Source organism: Littorina saxatilis, linkage group LG8, assembly GCF_037325665.1.
Source record: "Littorina saxatilis isolate snail1 linkage group LG8, US_GU_Lsax_2.0, whole genome shotgun sequence".
Classification (NCBI taxonomy): domain Eukaryota; kingdom Metazoa; phylum Mollusca; class Gastropoda; order Littorinimorpha; family Littorinidae; genus Littorina; species Littorina saxatilis.
In genome coordinates this window covers 57971633-57999199 of record NC_090252.1, presented here as the reverse complement: position 1 = coordinate 57999199, position 27567 = coordinate 57971633, and the positions used below count along the sequence as shown (strand labels likewise).

The window sequence follows — 27567 nt, the reverse complement described above, 5'->3', positions numbered from 1 at the left end:
ACTATGCAATGAAGACCGTTTTCGCTACTTACACAGTGACATAATAATTATAATTGTATCTCGTTTTCCACATTCTCAGTTTGACAATGATCGCACGAGACATTACCGGGGCTCACAGTCACACCAACTGAAATAAAGACAGCTTCGCTTAATATTTTTCGATTGATGATTATGTTTTATTTGGTCCAGCGGTAGAGTAGAAACACACAATATCAGAGAATGTAGGTTTGTTAGTTATATTACATTTAAACTGTGTTTAACTGGGCTCTTTCCGAGAATTGCGCCGACATGGCGCCGGGGGCCCGGTAGCTCAGTTGGTAGAGCACTGGACTTGTGATCGGGACGGACACGGGTCAACTTTATGTGCAGACCCAGAGACGGAAGCCATGTCCCGCCCCCGTGTCATCACAATGGCACGTAAAAGACCTTGATCATTCTGCCATAAGTGCAGGTGGTTGAATACACCGCAGACACCTGGGTAGCGCGACTCCGTTGCTGCTAGCTTTCCACTGGGAGGAAGCGACCCGAATTTCCCAGCGATGGGACAATAAAGTAATGAAATGAAATGAAATGAAAATGAAATGAAATGTTAGTGTCATAATTTAGTTTCGCTTATTGCGCTACAGGGAATCGGGGTTAGTTTCACATACAATTTATACTATAAAAAAGGCCGCTATATCAGGTCTTACAAATACAGTTTTATGTTGACATTTTACCAGGGATGTTGATGTAATTTGCTTCTTACTGGTAACACTCCTACTTGGGGACGATATTTTGAATTTGGTCATACAATACGAACTGACAGGTCCGGCAGTATATTTGGTGGTAATGCTGTCAATTTTACAAAAAAAAACCCATCGGGAACTTTCTTTTAAAACCATATTTGTGCACACATTTTTATTCTGAAGATGAAAGTGGATGAGCAAAAAGGTATTTTGTATGTAATCGCACTCAGTGAATGAAACGTGAAATCGTCGAATTATTTTCCGCGTTGGCCGTTTTATTTCAGTTGAAACTATAATATTGCATACTGATACATGCGTTGTACATACTCAGTTCAATGGCAGTCGACTGAATGTCCTGTTTGTGTCAGCGTGCCACGCGCAGTATGGTCACCCGTAGTCCTTTTTGTGTCAGCGTGCCACGCGCAGTATGGTCACCCGTAGTCCTGTTTGTGTCAGCGTGCCACGCGCAGTATGGTCACCCGTAGTCCTGTTTGTGTCAGTGTGCCACGCGCAGTATGGTCACCCGTAGTCCTGTTTGTGTCAGCGTGCCACGCGCAGTATGGTCACCCGTAGTCCTGTTTGTGTCAGCGTGCCACGCGCAGTATGGTCACCCGTAGTCCTGTTTGTGTCAGCGTGCCACGCGCAGTATGGTCACCCGTAGTCCTTTTTGTGTCAGCGTGCCACGCGCAGTATGGTCACCCGTAGTCCTTTTTGTGTCAGCGTGCCACGCGCAGTATGGTCACCCGTAGTCCTTTTTGTGTCAGCGTGCCACGCGCAGTATGGTCACCCGTAGTCCTGTTTGTGTCAGCGTGCCACGCGCAGTATGGTCACCCGTAGCCCTGTTTGTGTCAGCGTGCCACGCGCAGTATGGTCACCCGTAGTCCTGTTTGTGTCAGCGTGCCACGCGCAGTATGGTCACCCGTAGCCCTGTTTGTGTCAGCGTGCCACGCGCAGTATGGTCGCCCGTAGTCCTGTTTGTGTCAGCGTGCCACGCGCAGTATGGTCACCCGTAGTCCTGTTTGTGTCAGCGTGCCACGCGCAGTATGGTCACCCGTAGTCCTGTTTGTGTGAGCGTGCCACGCGCAGTATGGTCACCCGTAGTCCTGTTTGTGTCAGCGTGCCACGCGCAGTATGGTCACCCGTAGTCCTGTTTGTGTCAGCGTGCCACGCGCAGTAGGGTCACCCGTAGTCCTGTTTGTGTCAGCGTGCCACGCGCAGTAGGGTCACCCGTAGTCCTGTTTGTGTCAGCGTGCCACGCGCAGTATGGTCACCCGTAGCCCTGTTTGTGTCAGCGTGCCACGCGCAGTATGGTCACCCGTAGTCCTTTTTGTGTCAGCGTGCCACGCGCAGTATGGTCACCCGTAGTCCTGTTTGTGTCAGCGTGCTACGCGCAGTATGGTCACCCGTAGTCCTGTTTGTGTTAGCGTGCCACGCGCAGTATGGTCACCCGTAGCCCTGTTTGTGTCAGCGTGCCACGCGCAGTATGGTCACCCGTAGCCCTGTTTGTGTCAGCGTGCCACGCGCAGTATGGTCACCCGTAGTCCTGTTTGTGTCAGCGTGCCACGCGCAGTATGGTCACCCGTAGTCCTGTTTGTGTCAGCGTGCCACGCGCAGTATGGTCACCCGTAGCCCTGTTTGTGTCAGCGTGCCACGCGCAGTATGGTCACCCGTAGTCCTTTTTGTGTCAGCGTGCCACTCGCAGTATGGTCACCCGTAGTCCTGTTTGTGTCAGCGTGCCACGCGCAGTATGGTCACCCGTAGTCCTGTTTGTGTCAGCGTGCCACGCGCAGTATGGTCACCCGTAGCCCTGTTTGTGTCAGCGTGCCACGCGCAGTATGGTCACCCGTAGTCCTGTTTGTGTCAGCGTGCCACGCGCAGTATGGTCACCCGTAGCCCTGTTTGTGTCAGCGTGCCACGCGCAGTATGGTCACCCGTAGTCCTGTTTGTGTCAGCGTGCCACGCGCAGTATTGTCACCCGTAGTCCTGTTTGTGTCAGCGTGCCACGCGCAGTATGGTCACCCGTAGTCCTGTTTGTGTCAGCGTGCCACGCGCAGTATGGTCACCCGTAGCCCTGTTTGTGTCAGCGTGCCACGCGCAGTATGGTCACCCGTAGTCCTGTTTGTGTCAGCGTGCCACGCGCAGTATGGTCACCCGTAGTCCTGTTTGTGTCAGCGTGCCACGCGCAGTATGGTCACCCGTAGTCCTGTTTGTGTCAGCGTGCCACGCGCAGTATGGTCACCCGTAGTCCTGTTTGTGTCAGCGTGCCACCCGCAGTATGGTCACCCGTAGTCCTGTTTGTGTCAGCGTGCCACGCGCAGTATGGTCACCCGTAGCCCTGTTTGTGTCAGCGTGCCACGCGCAGTATGGTCACCCGTAGTCCTTTTTGTGTCAGCGTGCCACGCGCAGTACGGTCACCCGTAGTCCTGTTTGTGTCAGCGTGCCACGCGCAGTATGGTCACCCGTAGTCCTGTTTGTGTCAGCGTGCCACGCGCAGTATGGTCACCCGTAGTCCCTGTTTGTGTCAGCGTGCCACGCGCAGTATGGTCACCCGTAGTCCTGTTTGTGTCAGCGTGCCACGCGCAGTATGGTCACCCGTAGTCCTGTTTGTGTCAGCGTGCCACGCGCAGTATGGTCACCCGTAGCCCTGTTTGTGTCAGCGTGCCACGCGCAGTATGGTCACCCGTAGTCCTGTTTGTGTCAGCGTGCCACGCGCAGTATGGTCACCCGTAGCCCTGTTTGTGTCAGCGTGCCACGCGCAGTATGGTCACCCGTAGTCCTGTTTGTGTCAGCGTGCCACGCACAGTATGGTCACCCGTAGTCCTGTTTGTGTCAGCGTGCCACGCGCAGTATGGTCACCCGTAGTCCTGTTTGTGTCAGCGTGCCACGCGCAGTATGGTCACCCGTAGTCCTGTTTGTGTCAGCGTGCCACGCGCAGTATGGTCACCCGTAGTCCTGTTTGTGTCAGCGTGCCACGCGCAGTATGGTCACCCGTAGTCCTGTTTGTGTCAGCGTGCCACGCGCAGTATGGTCACCCGTAGTCCTGTTTGTGTCAGCGTGCCACGCGCAGTATGGTCACCCGTAGTCCCTGTTTGTGTCAGCGTGCCACGCGCAGTATGGTCACCCGTAGTCCTTTTTGTGTCAGCGTGCCACGCGCAGTATGGTCACCCGTAGTCCTTTTTGTGTCAGCGTGCCACGCGCAGTATGGTCACCCGTAGTCCTGTCTGTGTCAGCGTGCCACGCGCAGCATGGTCACCCGTAGTCCTGTTTGTGTCAGCGTGCCACGCGCAGTATGGTCACCCGTAGTCCTGTTTGTGTCAGCGTGCCACGCGCAGTATGGTCACCCGTAGTCCTGTTTGTGTCAGCGTGCCACGCGCAGTATGGTCACCCGTAGTCCTGTTTGTGTCAGCGTGCCACGCGCAGTATGGTCACCCGTAGTCCTTTTTGTGTCAGCGTGCCACGCGCAGTATGGTCACCCGTAGTCCTTTTTGTGTCAGCGTGCCACGCGCAGTATGGTCACCCGTAGTCCTTTTTGTGTCAGCGTGCCACGCGCAGTATGGTCACCCGTAGTCCTGTTTGTGTCAGCGTGCCACGCGCAGTATGGTCACCCGTAGTCCTGTTTGTGTCAGCGTGCCACGCGCAGTATGGTCACCCGTAGTCCTGTTTGTGTCAGCGTGCCACGCGCAGTATGGTCACCCGTAGTCCTGTTTGTGTCAGCGTGCCACGCGCAGTATGGTCACCCGTAGTCCTTTTTGTGTCAGCGTGCCACGCGCAGTATGGTCACCCGTAGTCCTGTTTGTGTCAGCGTGCCACGCGCAGCATGGTAACCCGTAGTCCTGTTTGTGTCAGCGTGCCACGCGCAGTATGGTCACCCGTAGTCCTGTTTGTGTCAGCGTGCCACGCGCAGTATGGTCACCCGTAGTCCTGTTTGTGTCAGCGTGCCACGCGCAGTATGGTCACCCGTAGTCCTGTTTGTGTCAGCGTGCCACGCGCAGTATGGTCACCCGTAGTCCTGTTTGTGTCAGCGTGCCACGCGCAGTATGGTCACCCGTAGTCCTGTTTGTGTCAGCGTGCCACGCGCAGTATGGTCACCCGTAGTCCTGTTTGTGTCAGCGTGCCACGCGCAGTATGGTCACCCGTAGTCCTGTTTGTGTCAGCGTGCCACGCGCAGTATGGTCACCCGTAGTCCTGTTTGTGTCAGCGTGCCACGCGCAGTATGGTCACCCGTAGTCCTGTTTGTGTGAGCGTGCCACGCGCAGTATGGTCACCCGTAGTCCTGTTTGTGTCAGCGTGCCACGCGCAGTATGGTCACCCGTAGTCCTGTTTGTGTCAGCGTGCCACGCGCAGTATGGTCACCCGTAGTCCTGTTTGTGTGAGCGTGCCACGCGCAGTATGGTCACCCGTAGTCCTGTTTGTGTCAGCGTGCCACGCGCAGTATGGTCACCCGTAGCCCTGTTTGTGTCAGCGTGCCACGCGCAGTATGGTCACCCGTAGCCCTGTTTGTGTCAGCGTGCCACGCGCAGTATGGTCACCCGTAGCCCTGTTTGTGTCAGCGTGCCACGCGCAGTATGGTCACCCGTAGCCTGTTTGTGTCAGCGTGCCACGCGCAGTATGGTCACCCGTAGTCCTGTTTGTGTCAGCGTGCCACGCGCAGTATGGTCACCCGTAGCCCTGTTTGTGTCAGCGTGCCACGCGCAGTATGGTCACCCGTAGTCCCTGTTTGTGTCAGCGTGCCACGCGCAGTATGGTCACCCGTAGCCCTGTTTGTGTCAGCGTGCCACGCGCAGTATGGTCACCCGTAGCCCTGTTTGTGTCAGCGTGCCACGCGCAGTATGGTCACCCGTAGTCCTGTTTGTGTCAGCGTGCCACGCGCAGTATGGTCACCCGTAGTCCTGTTTGTGTCAGCGTGCCACGCGCAGTATGGTCACCCGTAGTCCTGTTTGTGTCAGCGTGCCACGCGCAGTATGGTCACCCGTAGTCCTGTTTGTGTCAGCGTGCCACGCGCAGTATGGTCACCCGTAGTCCTGTTTGTGTCAGCGTGCCACGCGCAGTATGGTCACCCGTAGGCCCTGTTTGTGTCAGCGTGCCACGCGCAGTATGGTCACCCGTAGCCCTGTTTGTGTCAGCGTGCCACGCGCAGTATGGTCACCCGTAGCCCTGTTTGTGTCAGCGTGCCACGCGCAGTATGGTCACCCGTAGCCCTGTTTGTGTCAGCGTGCCACGCGCAGTATGGTCACCCGTAGCCCTGTTTGTGTCAGCGTGCCACGCGCAGTATGGTCACCCGTAGCCCTGTTTGTGTCAGCGTGCCACGCGCAGTATGGTCACCCGTAGCCCTGTTTGTGTCAGCGTGCCACGCGCAGTATGGTCACCCGTAGCCCTGTTTGTGTCAGCGTGCCACGCGCAGTATGGTCACCCGTAGCCCTGTTTGTGTCAGCGTGCCACGCGCAGTATGGTCACCCGTAGCCCTGTTTGTGTCAGCGTGCCACGCGCAGTATGGTCACCCGTAGCCCTGTTTGTGTCAGCGTGCCACGCGCAGTATGGTCACCCGTAGCCCTGTTTGTGTCAGCGTGCCACGCGCAGTATGGTCACCCGTAGCCCTGTTTGTGTCAGCGTGCCACGCGCAGTATGGTCACCCGTAGCCCTGTTTGTGTCAGCGTGCCACGCGCAGTATGGTCACCCGTAGCCCTGTTTGTGTCAGCGTGCCACGCGCAGTATGGTCACCCGTAGCCCTGTTTGTGTCAGCGTGCCACGCGCAGTATGGTCACCCGTAGTCCTGTTTGTGTCAGCGTGCCACGCGCAGTATGGTCACCCGTAGCCCTGTTTGTGTCAGCGTGCCACGCGCAGTATGGTCACCCGTAGACCTGTTTGTGTCAGCGTGCCACGCGCAGTATGGTCACCCGTAGTCCTGTTTGTGTCAGCGTGCCACGCGCAGTATGGTCACCCGTAGTCCTGTTTGTGTCAGCGTGCCACGCGCAGTATGGTCACCCGTAGTCCTGTTTGTGTCAGCGTGCCACGCGCAGTATGGTCACCCGTAGTCCTGTTTGTGTCAGCGTGCCACGCGCAGTATGGTCACCCGTGGCCCTGTTTGTGTCAGCGTGCCACGCGCAGTATGGTCACCCGTTGCCCTGTTTGTGTCAGCGTGCCACGCGCAGTATGGTCACCCGTAGCCCTGTTTGTGTCAGCGTGCCACGCGCAGTATGGTCACCCGTAGCCCTGTTTGTGTCAGCGTGCCACGCGCAGTATGGTCACCCGTAGCCCTGTTTGTGTCAGCGTGCCACGCGCAGTATGGTCACCCGTAGCCCTGTTTGTGTCAGCGTGCCACGCGCAGTATGGTCACCCGTAGCCCTGTTTGTGTCAGCGTGCCACGCGCAGTATGGTCACCCGTAGCCCTGTTTGTGTCAGCGTGCCACGCGCAGTATGGTCACCCGTAGCCCTGTTTGTGTCAGCGTGCCACGCGCAGTATGGTCACCCGTAGCCCTGTTTGTGTCAGCGTGCCACGCGCAGTATGGTCACCCGTAGTCCTGTTTGTGTCAGCGTGCCACGCGCAGTATGGTCACCCGTAGTCCTGTTTGTGTCAGCGTGCCACGCGCAGTATGGTCACCCGTAGTCCTGTTTGTGTCAGCGTGCCACGCGCAGTATGGTCACCCGTAGTCCTGTTTGTGTCAGCGTGCCACGCGCAGTATGGTCACCCGTAGTCCTGTTTGTGTCAGCGTGCCACGCGCAGTATGGTCACCCGTAGCCCTGTTTGTGTCAGCGTGCCACGCGCAGTATGGTCACCCGTAGCCCTGTTTGTGTCAGCGTGCCACGCGCAGTATGGTCACCCGTAGCCCTGTTTGTGTCAGCGTGCCACGCGCAGTATGGTCACCCGTAGCCCTGTTTGTTTCAGCGTGCTACGCGCAGTATGGTCACCCGTAGCCCTGTTTGTGTCAGCGTGCCACGCGCAGTATGGTCACCCGTAGCCCTGTTTGTGTCAGCGTGCCACGCGCAGTATGGTCACCCGTAGCCCTGTTTGTGTCAGCGTGCCACGCGCAGTATGGTCACCCGTAGCCCTGTTTGTGTCAGCGTGCCACGCGCAGTATGGTCACCCGTAGCCCTGTTTGTGTCAGCGTGCCACGCGCAGTATGGTCACCCGTAGCCCTGTTTGTGTCAGCGTGCCACGCGCAGTATGGTCACCCGTAGCCCTGTTTGTGTCAGCGTGCCACGCGCAGTATGGTCACCCGTAGCCCTGTTTGTGTCAGCGTGCCACGCGCAGTATGGTCACCCGTAGCCCTGTTTGTGTCAGCGTGCCACGCGCAGTATGGTCACCCGTAGCCCTGTTTGTGTCAGCGTGCCACGCGCAGTATGGTCACCCGTGGCCCTGTTTGTGTCAGCGTGCCACGCGCAGTATGGTCACCCGTAGCCCTGTTTGTGTCAGCGTGCCACGCGCAGTATGGTCACCCGTAGCCCTGTTTGTGTCAGCGTGCCACGCGCAGTATGGTCACCCGTAGCCCTGTTTGTGTCAGCGTGCCACGCGCAGTATGGTCACCCGTAGCCCTGTTTGTGTCAGCGTGCCACGCGCAGTATGGTCACCCGTAGTCCTGTTTGTGTCAGCGTGCCACGCGCAGTATGGTCACCCGTAGTCCTGTTTGTGTCAGCGTGCCACGCGCAGTATGGTCACCCGTAGTCCTGTTTGTCTCAGCGTGCCACGCGCAGTATGGTCACCCGTAGCCCTGTTTGTGTCAGCGTGCCACGCGCAGTATGGTCACCTGTAGCCCTGTTTGTGTCAGCGTGCCACGCGCAGTATGGTCACCCGTAGCCCTGTTTGTGTCAGCGTGCCACGCGCAGTATGGTCACCCGTAGTCCTTTTTGTGTCAGCGTGCCACGCGCAGTATGGTCACCCGTAGTCCTTTTTGTGTCAGCGTGCTACGCGCAGTATGGTCACCCGTAGTCCTTTTTGTGTCAGCGTGCCACGCGCAGTATGGTCACCCGTAGTCCTGTTTGGGGGGCGAAGTCAACTTTCTCTTGCTTTTAATCATGCGCTGTTTTGTTCTCACAAAGTCGGCGTACTAATAGAGAATACTACAGTTCACTATTTGAAAAAGCAACGAGTGTAAATCTGGTACGACACAGCAAGCCATGTAGTATTCTGTTTATCCTACATTATATACTTCTGTGCCAGATCTAACTAAAAGTCACCGACAGCGCTATTGCCTTTGGATCAACCCGCTTTAGAACTTCAAACCACTTTACTCAATTTGACATTCATTCCTCCGCCATGACACACACTCTCAAACTAGGACAAAGTAGTTCGCCTTTGTTAACACTGTTAAGTTTAATATTGAACATTGATGAAATAAATTCGAAGAACGAAATCATGGTCACTTCAAAATATACCAGATAAAAAGAAAAGCAGTGGCCACAGGATAAAAGAAACCAAATGGAACAACAACAGCAAAGCATATCCTTCCGCGATAGGATGACAGTCAAGTCGGAGCCAGGCGAGTCGACAGCTTTCAGATGGTCACTTCTCGGTTTGGTGACTGCACAAATATTTGTTGATGTTGATGGTACCAACGTGCACAGGCCCTGCAAACAGTGTTGTTAGCGTTTGCTGGGATGTGATTGAGGCAGTGGCAGTGGAGATGGCTGGAGTTGAAGTGGCCGATGCGGGCGAAACCAATGTGTCGTCTGCCGACACTGGCGACAGCTCCGAGACCGGTGCAGTGCCGTTTAGTATCACACTGAAGCCACGGTGTTCCTCTTGAGAAATGCTGCTGTAATTGTTAATACTCTGGACGTTTTTGTGCCAAGATAGCTGCATTATTTTGGTCGGAGGAACGTTATTCTCGGAAAGTTTCTGCATTAGGAACTTGCGTGCAGAGTGGTTGGTGTAGATCTGCCTCGGGTTGATGATCCCAGCTTTTCTGCACATGTTTTTCATGGTTGCTGACAGCTTGTTGACGCCGACAGGTTGGCGCTTGAACCATGGAAATTCTTCCGATGCAACTTTTGTGTTTGTTGCACAATAGAAGGGGGAACTTGTCTCGGAGTAACCTTTTGGTCGGAGAGCTGCGTATGTTTTGTAAACTGCGACAGGGCAGCGCTCATCGTTCGACGCCCAAGCTTTCGGACAGACATCACGCACAGACTTTGGATTGTCGCCCTGGCTTGTTTTGGATTGTCTTTCGCAAAATTGGAGATATTCTCTGCCATTAAGCTTACTGTCTTCATGTAAGGACACATCTCCCCACTGCATGTGCCTGTGAGGAGTCACGCTCGGCTGCCCAGATCAAAGTTGACTGTGTTTTGCCACCACAGAGTATTCAGGATTGCTTCTGGATCTGCGACTCGGAGCTGTTTTGTCTGCCACAGCTTGTCAACATCTTCATGTTTCAGCGGTTGACCCCTGTTAGGTAAGTTGCCACAATTAACCTTCCTGTTTAACAATCTTCTGCTTTGTCTTCACGACTTCTCTCAGTTAACGGATGCACAGTACTTTTTAGACTTCAACTGTCGATGGATGCTGCTAAGAAGGCCCCTCAGCGTGGATGGTTTATACTCTTTGCCATCCGGTTTTTTCAAACTCATGAAAAAAGAGCAGAGAATTTTGCATAATTCTTGTGGTTGGATGATGCTAATCACGCCTAATGTTTCTTTTGTCCCCGTGTTTCGCCATAAACGTCGATAGGCGACGTATATCGTAAACCGTTTTTCGGAGAGTGTTCTTGTTCTTGTTTGTCTGAACGAATGAGTCTATTGGAGAAAAATCATAAATCATGGATGACTCACTCTTTTCTTCATCGACTTTGTCATTCGCATCATCACCAAACATGTCTTCGAACAGCTCATCACTCAAAAATTCGTTCAGTGTTGACAAATCGGTTTTCGTGACAGTTGCCATTTTGTTGCAAAAGTAGTTCTTCATGAATGTGTAATTACTAATTTACATAGCTTGACCTTCCGGTTGATCCCATGTACTACTAATTTACATAGCTTGACCTTCCGGTTGACCTCATTTACATGATATACACACGTGTGATTTGAACGATTTTTATCTCACGGGTATCTCTCTCACGTATGTAGGATAAAGTATGCTTCCCTACCGATAAGGATATCTCATACGTTGTAATTGCGACCGTTTATGTTATAATTGCTCAATTTGAAATTGTCAAAAATCACAAGTTGTGTCAATAAAGTACTATATTTTCCTACCAAGGGCAATTACAAAACTGTCGTCTGGTAGAGCCAAAGGGAGATGAATCACAAATCGAACATGGTTTTTTGATAGAGCCGTTACATTGTGACTGTTGTATGTTATGAACATGTACAATATATACAACAAAATCAAAGGAAACATTCTCAATAATTAATTGACACACTGTAATTATCAACGAACAACGCGTCACCGTTATCCAGAGTACTATACTTTTATTAGCAAGGTAACAATTAAGTTAATACATTGAATCAGTGCAATTTGAACACAATAAGTTCTTATTTTTTTGTAAATAAAAAAAGCACACAAACATCAAAACCCACACGGAAACATTTGCCACATGAACAAAACAAAAGTTAAGACATGATGAAGATAACATCGGGAAAAACCCATAATGATAAGGAACACAAGGATTGCCCTTCTTGAGATTCGCTCCAAACGAGGAAAACCCTCAGCATAAGTTTGTCAAGTTGATAATATTTAAAATACAGTAACAATAATAAAAAGTCGCGTACATCAAATCGGCAACACTAAGTGCAACTTGCTAGGCGGAAAACACTTATTACGACATTTATTATTCAATAATTTCCTAATTAATTAATTCAAATTAAAATGCACAAACATGGGAACATGTATTTCTCCTTCCCTGTTTATTGCTCGCTTAACCTGTGCTGATACTTTTCGCCCGTGAATGGAGCGGCCCGCTTTTCACATGTTTGGGATTTGAATTCATGACGCCACAACGAGGAATGTGTTCGAGTTTGAACGTCATAGTATTTATATCAAAAGTATGTGCTGAGCTGTCTTTCGATACTGCGGATAGGACAGTGCTGTTACGCTGTGTAATGCGCTTTAGTACCGTACGATGTGGAATGAGCGTGCGCTCACTAGATTAGAGCGTTGAATTCCTGACCAGCGCTGAATGAAATATGAGAAGGAACGGGAATATTTGACACGGGAAAGTGTCGTTATTCGCCGAAAAAAATCTAATAACAACTCAGTAGAACAGTTGCGGATTACTTTTGAGCTAACACATGCAAGTGTGTGTCTGTGCAGCACAGCACAGTCATGTTCGCCACAACAGTTTCCCAGCAGGGCTCTTTTCATAATACATAATGTATATGATTCTTCATTTCTGCCATAACAGTTGCAGGCTGTGTATAAGCGCCTGTGTGTGTTTGTGTGCCTGTGTGTCTGTGTGAATGTGTGTGTGTGGGGGGAGGGGTGTGTGTGTGTGTCTGTGTGAATGTGTGTGTGTGGGGGGGAGGGGTGTGTGTGTGTGTGTGTGTGTGTGTGTGCGTATATGTGTGTAAGTGTGTGTGTGTGTGGGTGAGTGAGTGCGTGTGTGTGTGTGTGTGTGTGTGTGTGTGTGTGTGTGTGTGTGTGTGTGTGTGTGTGTGTGTGTGTGTGTGTGTGTTGTCGAAAGTCACACCAATACATATCTAAATGTTCAAGGACATCTGACCAATCGTCGCTCATCTTAGAACCTTCCCCCATCCCCGAAACCCCAGCCCTGACACTGCTCTTGTTTATGTGTTCTTCCATTTACGAAAACAAACATTCTCCACCAATGTATGTGATATCCTTTGAAGTGTCTGGGGGATGCTTGCACTGGCACAAAGTAGTGTGGGCATAGTACAGGTTGTTCCCTTTGTAAAGCCACTTGTTGTAGGTTGCTATCCTGAAATGACAAAACACATCTTAATTAAAGCAAACACAAAACAATATAATTATGTTCGATCAATCTTAGTTGGTCCGTCGATATAAAAACTGTTCCTTTCACTCGCTCGAGGAGCATAATATCGATCTAGTTATCTGCAATAGTAAATTATGTGCATGCAATTATTTATATATCTCCCTCCTTAATCACGGATGGGCTCATTAAAATAAGTGTGATGCGAAGTTTATAAAGTTGATGTGGCATGAACAAGCCAACAAGTAAACAAAAACACTGCTGAGATGTGATGATTTGTGTATATATATGTCTTTTTTTTGTTTTTGTTTTTGTTTGCTTGTTTGTTTCGTTTTTTGTTTGTTTGTTTGACTGTATTATTATCTGACGGTATTATTATTAAGCAGGCAGTACGTTCATAATGTCATCAATGTTTGCTTGTGTTGCCTTTGTAAAAAGAAAATAAGAGTAAAAAAGAAAAAAAAGAAAAAAAATTAAATCACTCGTAACATAATCTATGTTCTGGGGTTCCGAATGGTGAGAAAATTAAAGGCATATCTTAAAAAAACACACACAAAAAACCCCAAAAAAACAACAACACTGCTTCAAGGATGGCGTGTGTAAATGCTTTAAACATGCTGTGCGATTTGACCTCTTCCAAAACCTTGCTCGCATATGGAACAAAAAAACGACATTAATGGCAAGTGCCCTCCCCTTTCTTGTCTGTCATTGTCGTCATTAGTTCACAAAGTCCCCTTTTTACAGATTGTTTTTTTTTTTGCGCAGAGGGCGTCTCGGAACGAAGAAACGACATTAATGGCAAGTGCTCTCCCCTTTCTTGTCTGTCATCGTCGTCATGATTTCAAAACTTCCCCTTTTTACAGATGTTTTGTTTTTGCGCAGAGGGCATCTCGGAACGAAAAAACGGCATTAATGGCAAGTGCTCTCCCCTTTCTTGTCTGTCATCGTCGTCATTATTTCAAAACGTCCCCTTTTTACAGATGTATTTCTTTATTTTTTTTTTGCGCAGAGGGCATCTCGGCAAGCCTCGACATGTTTCTTGTGTCCCAGAAAACAAAGAAAGTCTCTCGGGATTAAAATGTGACTTAGAAAAAGAGCATGGTGTACTATTTCTGTATTAATCGCCATAGGTTTGACATTGCTTGTAGCTCGGATAAGAGTATCCATTAAATAGAATATCAATCAGAGATCGGGGCTGGTGTGCACGAAAAGGTCGTCAACCCCGTGGACGTCCTGCCGCAGGGTAGCATTGGTTGACATTACACACAAACCTCAATATCAACCAACCCGACCCCGCGGCTGGCTCCCACCGAGTTGCATGGTAACTTTCTTGTGCAGTCTGTCTTAATTGTATGCAGAGTAAAATGTTATGTTGCTGATATGATCTTGGAACTGTCACATGTGCTAATGTGCAACATTGTTTCCCGCTCAACGCAGACACGAGGGTAGCGGTGTATTAATGGCGTGTGCCGTGTGGATGCCTTTACCTGATGCAGAATGCGTGTACAGCTCTGCGATAGTCAACATGGACGTGTATACGTTTAGGGTTGTATCTCTCAAAAGGTTCAGCAGATTTGAACACCGTAGCAAACATGATATAATATTATAGCTCCAGGACAAACGAAACAACAGCAACAACAACAACAACAACAACAACAACAACAACAACAACAACAACAACAACAACAACACGGTTAAAATCAAACGTATACTCCTTATCTACAGGATAAACAAACAACAACAACAACAACAACAACAACAACAACAACAACAACAGCAACAACAAACACACGTTTAAAATCAAACGTGTACCCCTTACCTACAACGCTTTCTTGATTTTCGCCGTCGCCTTATGCATTGTCGTTAGGCGATATGTTGATTGTCTCCCTTAGGCTTTGGAGCGACCACAGCGTAGGCCTCACTTTCGGGTCTGTTGGTCTCCTCTGCAGAATCTTCAGGGATAGAAGCAACGATGTCGGGTTTTTCAGCGGTAGTCATCACCTTTGGCGCGTCAATCGGGTTAAGTGTCAAATTCTCGTAGCCCAGAGTCTGGACATTGTTGCGCAGAGTCGATGCAGCATTGTTGGAGCCTTGTCTATTGCCGTTCTTGGTGAGTTCGTCTACATTAGCATACTCTTTGGAATCAGTGGAACGCTGACCTTTCTTCCCAACGTCGACAACAGTGATGTAACCACCCGCAGCTACGGGACTATCGTTTATCTTATCGTTAGTGTCGGTTGCGTTGGAATCAGGCAGCGATACTTGTGCAACGGTAGTCGCTGTCATGGTAACGGGTACAGTTGTCCCATCGTTCTGGTTGCGGTTTGGGGAATCTGCAGCAACCAAGAACCAACCATTTGTACTGAAGTGACGAGACAAGTGTAACTAGTGCAGCTACAATCAATGTGCATCTTTTTTGTACGTTTGCTGAAGGTCTGAACGCGACAGTATGTTAGTGTTCCATGTGATCAGCACCTTGAACGGCATCATTGTGTGTGTGTGTCTACCCTGCGTAGGGTACGCCGTAACCAAGTTCATGACTTTTGCAAAAAGTACCCCCAAAAAACATATTATTATCAAAAGTAGAGTCATAGTTTTTAAATGAAATATGGACGGTTTCACCCAATATCGGTATTTCTTTTTGAATATGCTGGTTCATGTTTGTTAGACTGCAAACGTTCAGGATGCATACGTGTGCTATGTTTGAAAAAAAGTGATATGATTTTAAATTCGCCTTAACACACTTCTGTGTTATACATTAAATAAAACATTCTAACCTAGGAAGAAGCATGAAGCCCAAAAAACAAAACAAAAATCAATAATTACCATGATGGCCTTTGTGCCCTGCTTTCAGTTTTCGTCGTTTGAGACAGATAACGATAACGACGATAATTCCGATGACAAGTAGAACCCCAACTACTGCAACTACTATGGCGACCGTGAGTATCGAGTCGTCATCTTGTGGCAGAGAAACTGAATTGCAAAACAAAACAAAACTTTTGTCAACATTCGTGTGTTAAATTGTTGTATAGAAGGAGTGACACACACACACACACACACACACATACACACACACACACACACACACATACATACACACACACACACACACACGCGCACACACACACATACAGAGAGAGAGAGAGAGAGAGAGAGAGAGAGAGAGAGAGAGAGAGAGAGGGAGAGGGAGAGAGAGAGAGGGAGAGAGAGAGAGAGAGAGAGAGAGAGACAGAGAGAGAGAGAGATAACGAGAGAGAGGGAGATCGAGAGATAGATAACGAGAGAGAGGGAGATCGAGAGATAGAAGAAAAGAGAGAGAGAGGGGGCTGGAAAGGAGGGTTTGGACAGATACAAAGACGGACAGACAGAGACAGAGACAAGATCGACAGAAGTCCAAAAGCAAAGCATACCTGGAGTCCCTACTCGAAAACGAAACGACGCTTCCCCCAGTTCGTTGGTAACAGACATTTCGTACAAACCCACGTTTTCCTTCGGCACATTTTGAGGAGTGACATTACAGGTCACCAGATGTTCGATCAAAGCGTTTCTCGTGCACTGTATCTCAAAAGTGTTCTCTGAGGCAGGCTCAGGTTTCGTCGATGTTCCAAGGAAGTACGAGCCATTGAATTGAGGCGTTGGGTAAGCAACCAGTGAAAACGTCAGTCCTTTAGGCGGTAATATTGGGGGACTTGCAAAGTTAGAGGAGTTGTCCAGTATCCGAGGAGCGGCTGAAAAAAAAAGCACCGTTTGATGATTTGCTGGACTCTATTAACAGATGCAAGGCTGCTGTAAGAGGTTAGAACAAAATATAACATTGTATGGACAAAGCAAACAAGCAAAGAAATAAATAAACACATATATAAACACATACTCTGTTTTCTAGTCTGTATGGATGACAAGAAACCGCTCGCTACATGCACTGTCATACTCATATAATCCTACTGTCTGTACAATTTTAGCAGTGTATCTATAAACCAATGTAGCGCTTGCGTCACGCTCACAAGAGAAAACAAAACCCGCAAAAAACTGTCTTTGGTTTTTAAAAAATCTGCCTATCTCCTTTTAGTTATAATTTGCAAACTGCCTATCTCGAGCGGTGACAGCTGGATACACGTGAGATAAAGAGCTGACAGCAACATTTTCAATCAGCAACACTGTATAACAAATAACCCACACAGAGGTTTTGCATACTTTCACATTCTCAAAACAAGTCTTCCGGTATCATAAAGAAAAAAGTGCCTAACTCAAGAAACGAGATCGGCAGTTTTGCTTACGTTACCGTGGCAATGGTTTCTGATGGTCTGAGAGTTTGTACTCTCTAACACATGATAGATACCCTTCCAGTAGCTCCCCCTGTAGTTGCACTACAGAAATTTCATAACACTGAGATTTTAGATCAGTCCTTCTTTAGGGCGCGGGTCAGATGTAAAACAAACAGATAACTTAATTGCTTACTCTATCACCCATTCCCATTGTCAAAACAACGTCTCAATGACAATACAGCAAGCATAACATTAACACAACACTTGTACTCACAGTTGACCCACAGCAGTACAGTTCTCGTGCTTAAATCTTGAAATCCGTTGTCAGCTTCACATGTGTATGTTGCCAAGTCTTCTCCTCTCACATTGTCTATAGTGTACACCAGTTGTTGTGTATCAGCGTTGATCTCCGCTTGTATGAGAGCAGTGTCGTCGCCCTGCTTGTACAGCCTCAAGACAGGAGGAGGTCTTCCATCGCCTTGACACGCGAAGATGACGGTGGAGTGGCTTGTCTCATTCAATGTTAATTCAGTTGTGCCATTGATTGTGAAGTTAGTTACCTTGGCCTTGTCTGCAAAAGCACGAGAAAACGCTCAGTAATAACATCAGGACATAGCAAAATGATATACATTTTCTGAGCATTATGCATTGTTTGAAATCAAAGTCCCCGTACTAAAAATAGGACAGCAAGGCACACCCTATGATTGCATCATTATTGTGTCTACCGCCAAGAGTAGAGAAGGAGGGAGAGAGAGAGAGAAAGAGAGAGAGAGAGAGAGAGAGAGAGAGCGAGACAGAGAAAGAAAGAGAGAGAGAGAGAGAGAGAGCGAGACAGAGAAAGAAAGAGAGAGAGAGAGAGAGAGAGCGAGACAGAGAAAGAAAGAGAGAGCGAGAGAGAGAGAGACATACAGACAGAGAGAGAGAGAGAGATAGAGATATGATGATGATGGAACTTTATTTTTCAAGGATATAGGTTTAATGCGACGCCTTTTCTTACAACCGGTCCTTAAGAATTGAATTGAACTTTATTTAACAAGGATTAAGATTTAAGGCTACGCCTTTTCTTACAATCTGTCTTTGGGACGCATAGACACACAATTATATTATTAACAAATCAAAAATTAAAAATTTAAAAAGTTAACCAACAAAAGGAGGACGGAAAACTTCAGCACATGATAATAAAGATGACGATGATGATGATGATGACCATGATGATGATGATGATGAAGATGAGACATGCAGAGCATACGGTCATATGTGGTTATTCATAAAATCAAATGCATATTATGCAGGTAATTATAAATACAGCTGGTAGCAATCGAACATGTAGCAATAGTACAACAAAAATATGTTCAGAACATACAATGCACAGAAGAGAGAGAGAGAGAGACCTATCTCGAGCGGTGACAGCTGGATAAACGTGAGATAAAGAGCTGACAGAAACATGTTCAATCAGCAACACTGTATAACAAATAACCCACACAGAGCTTTTGCATACTTTCACATTCTCAAAACAAGTCTTCCTGTATCATAAAGAAAAAAGTGCCGACCTCAAGAAACGAGATCGGCAGTTTAGCTTACGTTACCGTGGCAATGGTTTCTGATGGTCTGAGAGTTTGTAATCTCTAACACATGATAGATACCCTTCCAGTAGCTCCCCCTGTAGTTGCAATACAGAAATGTCCTAACACTGAGATTTTAGATCAGTCCCTCTTTAGGGCGCGGGTCAGATGTAAAACAAACAGATAACTTAATTGCTTACTCTATCACCCATTCCCATTGTCAAAACAACGTCTCAATGACAATACAGCAAACATAACATTAACACAACACTTGTACTCACAGTTGACCCACAGCAGTACAGTTCTCGTGCTTAAATCTTGAAATCCGTTGTCAGCTTCACATGTGTATGTTGCCAAGTCTTCTCCTCTCACATTGTCTATAGTGTACACCAGTTGTGCATCTGCGTCGATCTCCGCTTGTATGAGAGCAGTGTCGTCGCCTTGCTTAAACAGCCTCAAGACAGGAGGAGGTCTTCCATCGCCTTGACACGCGAAGATGACGGTGGAGTGGCTTGTCTCATTTAATGTTAATTCAGTTGTGCCGTTGATTGTGAAATTAGTTACCTTGGCCTTGTCTGCAAAGCAAGAGAACACGTTTAGTAATAACATCAGGATATAGCAAAAGGATATACATTTTCTGAGCATTATGCATTGTTTGAAACCAAAGTCCCCGTACTAAAAATAGGACAGCAAGGCACACCCTATGATTGCATCATTATTGTGTCTACCGCCAAGAGTAGAGAAGGAGGGAGAGAGAGAGAGAGAGAGAGAGAGAGAGAGAGAGAGAGAGAGAGAGAGAGAGAGAGAGAGAGAGAGAGAGAGAGAGAGCGCGAGAGAGAGAGAGAGAGAGAGAGCGAGAGAGAGAGAGAGAGAGAGAGAGAGAGAGAGAGAGAGAGAGAGAGAGAGAGAGAGAGAGAGAGAGAGAGAGAGAGAGATGATGATGATGATGATGGAACTTTATTTTTCAAGGATATAGGTTTAATGCGACGCCTTTTCTTACAACCGGTCCTTAAGAATTGAATTGAACTTTATTTAACAAGGATTAAGATTTAAGGCTACGCCTTTTCTTACAATCTGTCTTTGGGACGCATAGACACACAATTATATTATTAACAAATCAAAAATTAAAAATTTAAAAAGTTAACCAACAAAAGGAGGACGGAAAACTTCAGCACATGATAATAAAGATGACGATGATGATGATGATGACCATGATGATGATGATGATGAAGATGAGACATGCAGAGCATACGGTCATATGTGGTTATTCATAAAATCAAATGCATATTATGCAGGTAATTATAAATACAGCTGGTAGCAATCGAACATGTAGCAATAGTACAACAAAAATATGTTCAGAACATACAATGCACAGAAGAGAGAGAGAGACCTATCTCGAGCGGTGACAGCTGGATAAACGTGAGATAAAGAGCTGACAGAAACATGTTCAATCAGCAACACTGTATAACAAATAACCCACACAGAGCTTTTGCATACTTTCACATTCTCAAAACAAGTCTTCCTGTATCATAAAGAAAAAAGTGCCGACCTCAAGAAACGAGATCGGCAGTTTAGCTTACGTTACCGTGGCAATGGTTTCTGATGGTCTGAGAGTTTGTAATCTCTAACACATGATAGATACCCTTCCAGTAGCTCCCCCTGTAGTTGCAATACAGAAATGTCCTAACACTGAGATTTTAGATCAGTCCCTCTTTAGGGCGCTGGTCAGATGTAAAACAAACAGATAACTTAATTGCTTACTCTATCACCCATTCTCATTGTCAAAACAACGTCTCAATGACAATACAGCAAGCATAACATTAACACAACACTTGTACTCACAGTTGACCCACAGCAGTACAGTTCTCGTGCTTAAATCTTGAAATCCGTTGTCAGCTTCACATGTGTATGTTGCCAAGTCTTCTCCTCTCACATTGTCTATAGTGTACACCAGTTGTTGTGTATCAGCGTTGATCTCCGCTTGTATGAGAGCAGTGTCGTCGCCCTGCTTGTATAGCCTCAAGACAGGAGGAGGTCTTCCATCGCCTTGACACGCGAAGATGACGGTGGAGTGGCTTGTCTCATTCAATGTTAATTCAGTTGTGCCATTGATTGTGAAGTTAGTTACCTTGGCCTTGTCTGCAAAAGCACGAGAAAACGCTCAGTAATAACATCAGGACATAGCAAAATGATATACATTTTCTGAGCATTATGCATTGTTTGAAATCAAAGTCCCCGTACTAAAAATAGGACAGCAAGGCACACCCTATGATTGCATCATTATTGTGTCTACCGCCAAGAGTAGAGAAGGAGGGAGAGAGAGAGAGAGAGAGAGAGAGAGAGAGAGAGAGAGAGAGAGAGAGAGAGAGAGAGAGAGAGAGAGAGAGATATATATATATATATATATATATAGGGACTTTGCTCTGTAAATCTCGGTCCCCCTTGAGGAGGGTCTGATGCTCCCAATAGGCTGTCTGTGAAGGGATACTTATTTCTCTCTCTATCTCTGCTAAGAGATTTTAACAAATCTCGGAAGAAAGTCTCTGCTGACTTTCAATTGTTTCTTTCACAATTTCTGATGTTTTATAATGTGGTCACCGTGAAAGTTGCATCGCCTTTAAAGCGATCCAATTGAATAAAGCAGAACACTTCTTCTTTACCAAGTCCTGTGTTGAACAGCAGTGAAAAGTTGACCGCTTTTCCTGTTTAACCTTTTCAAAATTAGATCTAACTTGTTCGCGTATCCATTTCTGGATCTGCAGGCTGGTACAGAGTTACCTCCCTTTAGGCTTTTTCAAATTTCCCTTGTTTTAACCTAATTTCTTGGTTAAAACTTGTCTAAATTTCTAAATTCTTTCTTAATAAATATCAATTCTACACTTTGGCCTTAAATCAAAGTGTTTCCCTTCACAGATATCCTCTTGGGGTTGTCAGATGAGGGTAGTCTCCCATGCCAACAGAAGCTACCATTCAGAGAATGGTTTGCTTCTTAGTTGGATACCATGGGTTGACAACTCTCGCCATCAGTACCACCTGACCACTGATGAGACACAATAGTGTCGAAACACGTGTCTGGTCTAGGTACAAATACAATGGTCCTCCTCAGGACTAGATTACCTTGCGATACGTCCCCCACATAGGGACTTTGCTATGTAAATCTCGGTCCCCCTTGAGGAGGGTCTGATGCTCCCAATAGGCTGTCTGTGAAGGGATACTTATTTCTCTCTCTATCTCTGCTAAGAGATTTTAACAAATCTCGGAAGAAAGTCTCTGCTGACTTTCAATTGTTTCTTTCACAATTTCTGATGTTTTATAATGTGGTCACCGTGAAAGTTGCATCGCCTTTAAAGCGATCCAATTGAATAAAGCAGAACACTTCTTCTTTACCAAGTCCTGTGTTGAACAGCAGTGAAAAGTTGACCGCTTTTCCTGTTTAACCTTTTCAAAATTAGATCTAACTTGTTCGCGTATCCATTTCTGGATCTGCAGGCTGGTACAGAGTTACCTCCCTTTAGGCTTTTTCAAATTTCCCTTGTTTTAACCTAATTTCTTGGTTAAAACTTGTCTAAATTTCTAAATTCTTTCTTAATAAATATCAATTCTACACTTTGGCCTTAAATCAAAGTGTTTCCCTTCACAGATATCCTCTTGGGGTTGTCAGATGAGGGTAGTCTCCCATGCCAACAGAAGCTACCATTCAGAGAATGGTTTGCTTCTTAGTTGGATACCATGGGTTGACAACTCTCGCCATCAGTACCACCTGACCACTGATGAGACACAATAGTGTCGAAACACGTGTCTGGTCTAGGTACAAATACAATGGTCCTCCTCAGGACTAGATTACCTTGCGATACGTCCCCCACAAAGGGACTTTGCTTTGTAAATCTCGGTCCCCCTTGAGGAGGGTCTGATGCTCCCAATAGGCTGTCTGTGAAGGGATACTTATTTCTCTCTCTATCTCTGCTAAGAGATTTTAACAAATCTCGGAAGAAAGTCTCTGCTGACTTTCAATTGTTTCTTTCACAATTTCTGATGTTTTACATATATATATATATATATAATATATATATATATATATATATATATATATATATATATATATATATATCCCATGACCTCCCTTCTTTGTCTCTGTTACTTCAGTATGGGTATATATGTTGTATTTTTATAGCTCAATAAATACATCATGGACTCCAAAAAATATATGATAGTGCAGATTCCGATTTGGGCAAAGAACTACGTTCCTCCCGACCTTTGACCTCGCGCCGAACAATGTGACACATTTGTATGAAGTTCCAAAATCGTATCGCACGGCTTAGAAAACCATATCAGTTGCACGCAAACATGAATCTCGGAACTGATCTGATGTATGGGATGCAATAAACAAACGTTTCTTTCATTATGAAAGCAATGCAGGTCGAAAAAAACGAACATTCAGCTTACAAGATAACCAGATGCTAGCGAACGATCGAACCTCTGTTTGCTATCCGTGTGTCGACAAGCATCGCTACCATAGGAATAATCCCAAAAAGAATATGCAACACAACAGAAAGAAAATGTGTTCCCTCAATACTGTTTCGAACGTTTTCTCCGTGTCCCTGTCTACTGCAGACCGGTTTACAAGAACAAAAACCAAAACAAAACAATGTCTCCCTTGCACCCGGACAGCACACAGATAAAAACTAGAGTTTAAGCTGGCGCAACCTTAATCCAATCAGAAATATGCTTAAAGGTAGATTGTAATACACTCTTAATTGCTTTGCTGCTAAAGAGTTCTATCCGCAGTTTTATTAACCCGTGCATAACACTAGTTTGAACAGTCGAACACCACTGATCACAATGCCGATGGTTGCGAACCAAAACAAAAAAACGAGTACCCTCCCTTGCATCGTACCAGACGACTGGTTTATCTACCGAGACGCGTCCTTTGGCTTCGCTTCGTTATCACGTATTTGCGAGCAAATCTACTCTTTTGCCTGGCTCTGCAGTAAGTCCACATTGGCGATGAAGGTATCTAAGAACTTAACATGTGTGTATTTTTCCGTAATCCAGTCATATTCTTTCAAAATGCAATCAAGCGGCGGTGACAGACTTGGGTCCTGTTTTCCTCACACCCATACCAGTTTAGGTTCATGCAAACACACTCGCAAAACAGTTTATCACGTAGATACATTTCAAATAGGGAGCAAATGGTTAAATCTACATATGTGTTCCCTAAAATTTGCTTCTCTGTCAATAAGCCTAATTGTATAATAATACGTTCGAAAAAAACAACGTGGAATCGATTCTGAATCGAGTAAGCCAAATGGGGGCCAAACCGGTTTCCCCGTTCCGCCGACCTGAAACGCAAAAGAATTGTGCGCTTCAACTAAATGGATTTCTATACGACTTCATTACTTTCTTGCAACTTATGAACCTTTACTTAAAGCTTTTAAACGGTCTGAAAGTAGTGTTACCGCGTACTTATAGATGCACTCATTCGTTTTATTTTTTCAGCGACGGTCACTTAGTTTAAGGTTGCAAAAGGGCCAAGTCTCGCTGACAACACCGTTTCACACTCCACAGATCGCAACAGTGCTGCTAGTAGTCTACACTTTGTGTTTGATGGTAGAATGGGATATACAGATTACAACACTCGTGGTTTTTTATATGGCTTGTATTTCAGTCAAGACCCAGCGGGAATATCAATCGAGAGCCACTCGCCAGAGGCTCGTGTCTCCCGATGATATTCATCCCCTGGGTCTTGACTGAAATACAAGCCATATAAAAAACCACTCGTGTTGTAACCTATACATATATATATATAGAGAGAGAGAGATAGAGAGATAGAGAGAGAGAGAGAGAGAGAGAGAGAGAGAGAGAGAGAGAGAGAGAGAGAGAGAGAGAGAGAGAGAGAGAGAGAGAGAGAGAGAGAGAGAGAGAGAGAGAGAGAGAGAGAAAGAGAGAGATAGGATATCGAAGTTAAGATAAAGGTAATGTTGTCTTCACGAGGAAATTGACATGAGCAATTGTTGCTTCTTTACAATCAGCCCTAGCTCGCCCATGAGGGAAAATATTGAACAACTGACTCATTTGATAACGATCATTAGCAATTAACTAAATGACACAATGTATGAACAAATCTACAATACTGCATTGCACTATCATAAAGTAGTATGTGAACATTTCAGAGGTGGCTCTTTCTAATGTACTACACAAAACATTATATCACCAAGAGAGACAGACAGACCGACGGATAGGGAGAAAGAGACAGACAGACAGACAGACACACATATATAAACACAGAGAGACAGATACTGACATAGACATAGAGTCAGACAGACATGCAGAGTCACTGGAAAACACAAAGAGGCAGAGATAATGTTCTTTAGTTGTTTAACACTATTAACAGAAAACCAACTGCGTACACTCAAGCTGGAGACTCATGACGGTTCGGTCTGTGTACAGTCCAGGTTCCGGAGGCCAGTTCGCATAACAGGTACATGTCGTGTTGACGTCTGTGGACTGTGAGGTGTTCACCATGATAGAACTAGTCACAGTTATTTCGTCATCACCGACGACATCCTCTTGGTCTTTGTGGTCAGGGTACTGACAATAGATTATGACAGACGACACGCGTGGTTTGCCTCCAGACACTGTGCACGTAATGTTGTCTCCTTGCTTCAGTGGTTCTGTCTGGCTTGCTTGTATTGTGATGTTTGGGCTGGACTGTGGAGGGTCTGGAAGTAGATAGTATCAATGATGATAGATATAGTTTAGGTATACGGTCACTTCCGCTAATGTTATGTTGTAAAATTTACTTTATTCTTCCATTACAATAATAAACATAGATATTGTGCCCGTTTACATTTAACAAATGTTTGTAGTCGGGTTTTCTTATATAAAACGAACATATCGTTCTCAGAATGACACAGTTAAATATTGCGCATGATAGTTTCTTACGAGTGGTAACTGATCCAACATTGTCTTGTCTAATATGGTATATCGCTTTCATTCTCGTCTATGGTAGTGCTTTTCGTTATATATGTTGAATTAATCAAAATCAGCGCATGTGGCATTTGCCGTGCAATGATTCAACTGCTGAAGCACAACAGGACATTACTCGTATCTATTGACTCTACCAAGTATTTTCTCTTTACTGCAATGCACTGTGATAACTTCTGCAAAAATAACATGAACATAGCAGGTACAGTGTTGAACATAAAAAAAAGAAAATGCCCATTGTCTAAAGTTGAGTTACTCTGCAGGGGACGTCTTTTCTTTTGATACGTTTAAATCTGTTGTCTCTTAATCATTGTTCTATTCGTCAACGGTTATTTCACCCTGGGCACTTTCCTGTCACAAGTGGTATACTCACATTTTAGGTTAACCATGTACAATGCTCGGGATGAAGTCACTCCTTGGGAGTCTAGCAATAAACATGTGGCGTTGCTGTTGTCGTCCTCCAGCCTGGGAGTGAAGGTGCACACGTTGTCTGGCGTCCCTGTCTCGCAGCGCTTGTTTTCAGTGCCAGGGGTGGCCCAGACGTACCGATCCACACGAGGCATTTCTGACTGGCATGTTAATGTTATGCTTCTGGTCCCGTCAGTCACCAAATATTCAGGTCCAGTCACGTTATGTGTCACATCTGTTGAACACACACACACACACACACACACACACACAGACACACACACACACACACACACACACAACACAGACACAGACACACACACACACACACAACACAGACACAGACACACACAGACATAGACACACACACATATATATATATATATATTATATATATATATATATATAATATATATATATATATATATATATATATATATACATAAACACACACACACACACACACACATACACACATACACACACACACACACACACATACACACACACGCACACACACACACACACACACACACACACACACACACACACACACACACACACACACATAGTCGTCAAAAAATGCTATATTATGATGAACTTCACTGGCTGTTTTAACATTTATCTTCTTCACTCTTACATTATTCTCATCTTGAACATATTTTCCTCGTTTAGCCAACAAGCAAAAGATAACAGCAAGTTGGTGTGTGTGTGTTGGGGGGGGGGGGGGGGAGTCATGCTTTCATGGAAACAAAAGCATTGTGTGTGCGGCCTCGCGAACAAGTGAGCTATGTTGTGACACCAAGAAAGAAATATGATACCTGGCACATTGACGTTGAAATGGAAAGAGCTGCACTGACGCGTTGGAAGCTGCACACTGATGTATGTGTGTTTGTGTGTTTGTGTGTGTGTGTGTGTGTGTGTGTATGTGTGTGTGTGTGTGTGTGTGTGTGTGTGTGTGTGTGTGTGTGTGTGTGTGTGTGTGTGTGTGTCAGCGCTTGTTGAAATGTCACGCAAGTGAGCTGTACTCAGACATGTGTGACTCCCACACATATAACGACACGAATGAAAATGCATATTAAACCAAATCAAACTTAAGTGATTAAAAACAAAACATAACATAATGTTCACATAAGTAGCATTGACAGAAAGAAGAAATACATGTGTTGTTGTTTACATTTGTTTTGTTATCCTGTCTTAATGTAAAAATGTTGTCTTTCTGTAAAGGTTGTTGTTGTTGTTTTTTAAAGGTCAAATAACAATTTGGGAAATGCTAAGGAAAAGCGGATTCAAATGAAAACAAGTTTACCTTTTTTTTCCTTAAAAAAAAAAAAAAATTACCTAATAAAATAAACATTACAGAGACACCTATAAGTACCTGAAACTCAAGATTTCGCGTCAAAGTTCTATTCGCATGTGTTTCTCTTGGGCACTGTCTCAATGTGTTTTCGTCAATAAGGTATGACTTCACTTTCATGTCTTGACACCATGTTTATCAGAACAGGCCAACTGTGAGTTTCACGTAGGAAAATAAAAGCCCCCCCCCCACCCACACACACACACACACACATAAGTTAGCGTCCTTGTGTTTTACTTGGCCTAATATGACTGCCACACACCCGTACGATATTTATTGTAAGCACTGTTTTACAGAGACTATCACTTTAACCAGGATGCGTATCTCCGCTTTAGATTGAAAGCGGCACGTCGTTAACCATGGTTGCGTTTGTCGCTTTAGAAAACA

General features: G+C 46.2%; 1 protein-coding gene across 1 annotated transcript; it reads right to left on the bottom strand.

Annotated features, from left to right (window-relative positions):
- Positions 1-12256: 12256 nt before the first annotated feature.
- LOC138974754 (basal cell adhesion molecule-like) lies at positions 12257-25978 on the bottom strand. The gene is made up of 9 exons (XM_070347481.1): positions 25789-25978; positions 24839-25150; positions 20274-20570; positions 18713-19006; positions 17144-17440; positions 16018-16335; positions 15434-15580; positions 14427-14940; positions 12257-12595 (listed from the first exon to the last, which is right to left on the bottom strand). The coding sequence occupies exons 1-8, from the start codon at positions 25976-25978 to the stop codon at positions 14471-14473; spliced, it is 2325 nt and encodes a 774-aa protein (XP_070203582.1). The 3' UTR covers positions 12257-12595; positions 14427-14470.
- Between the last annotated feature and the right edge of the window lie 1589 nt (positions 25979-27567).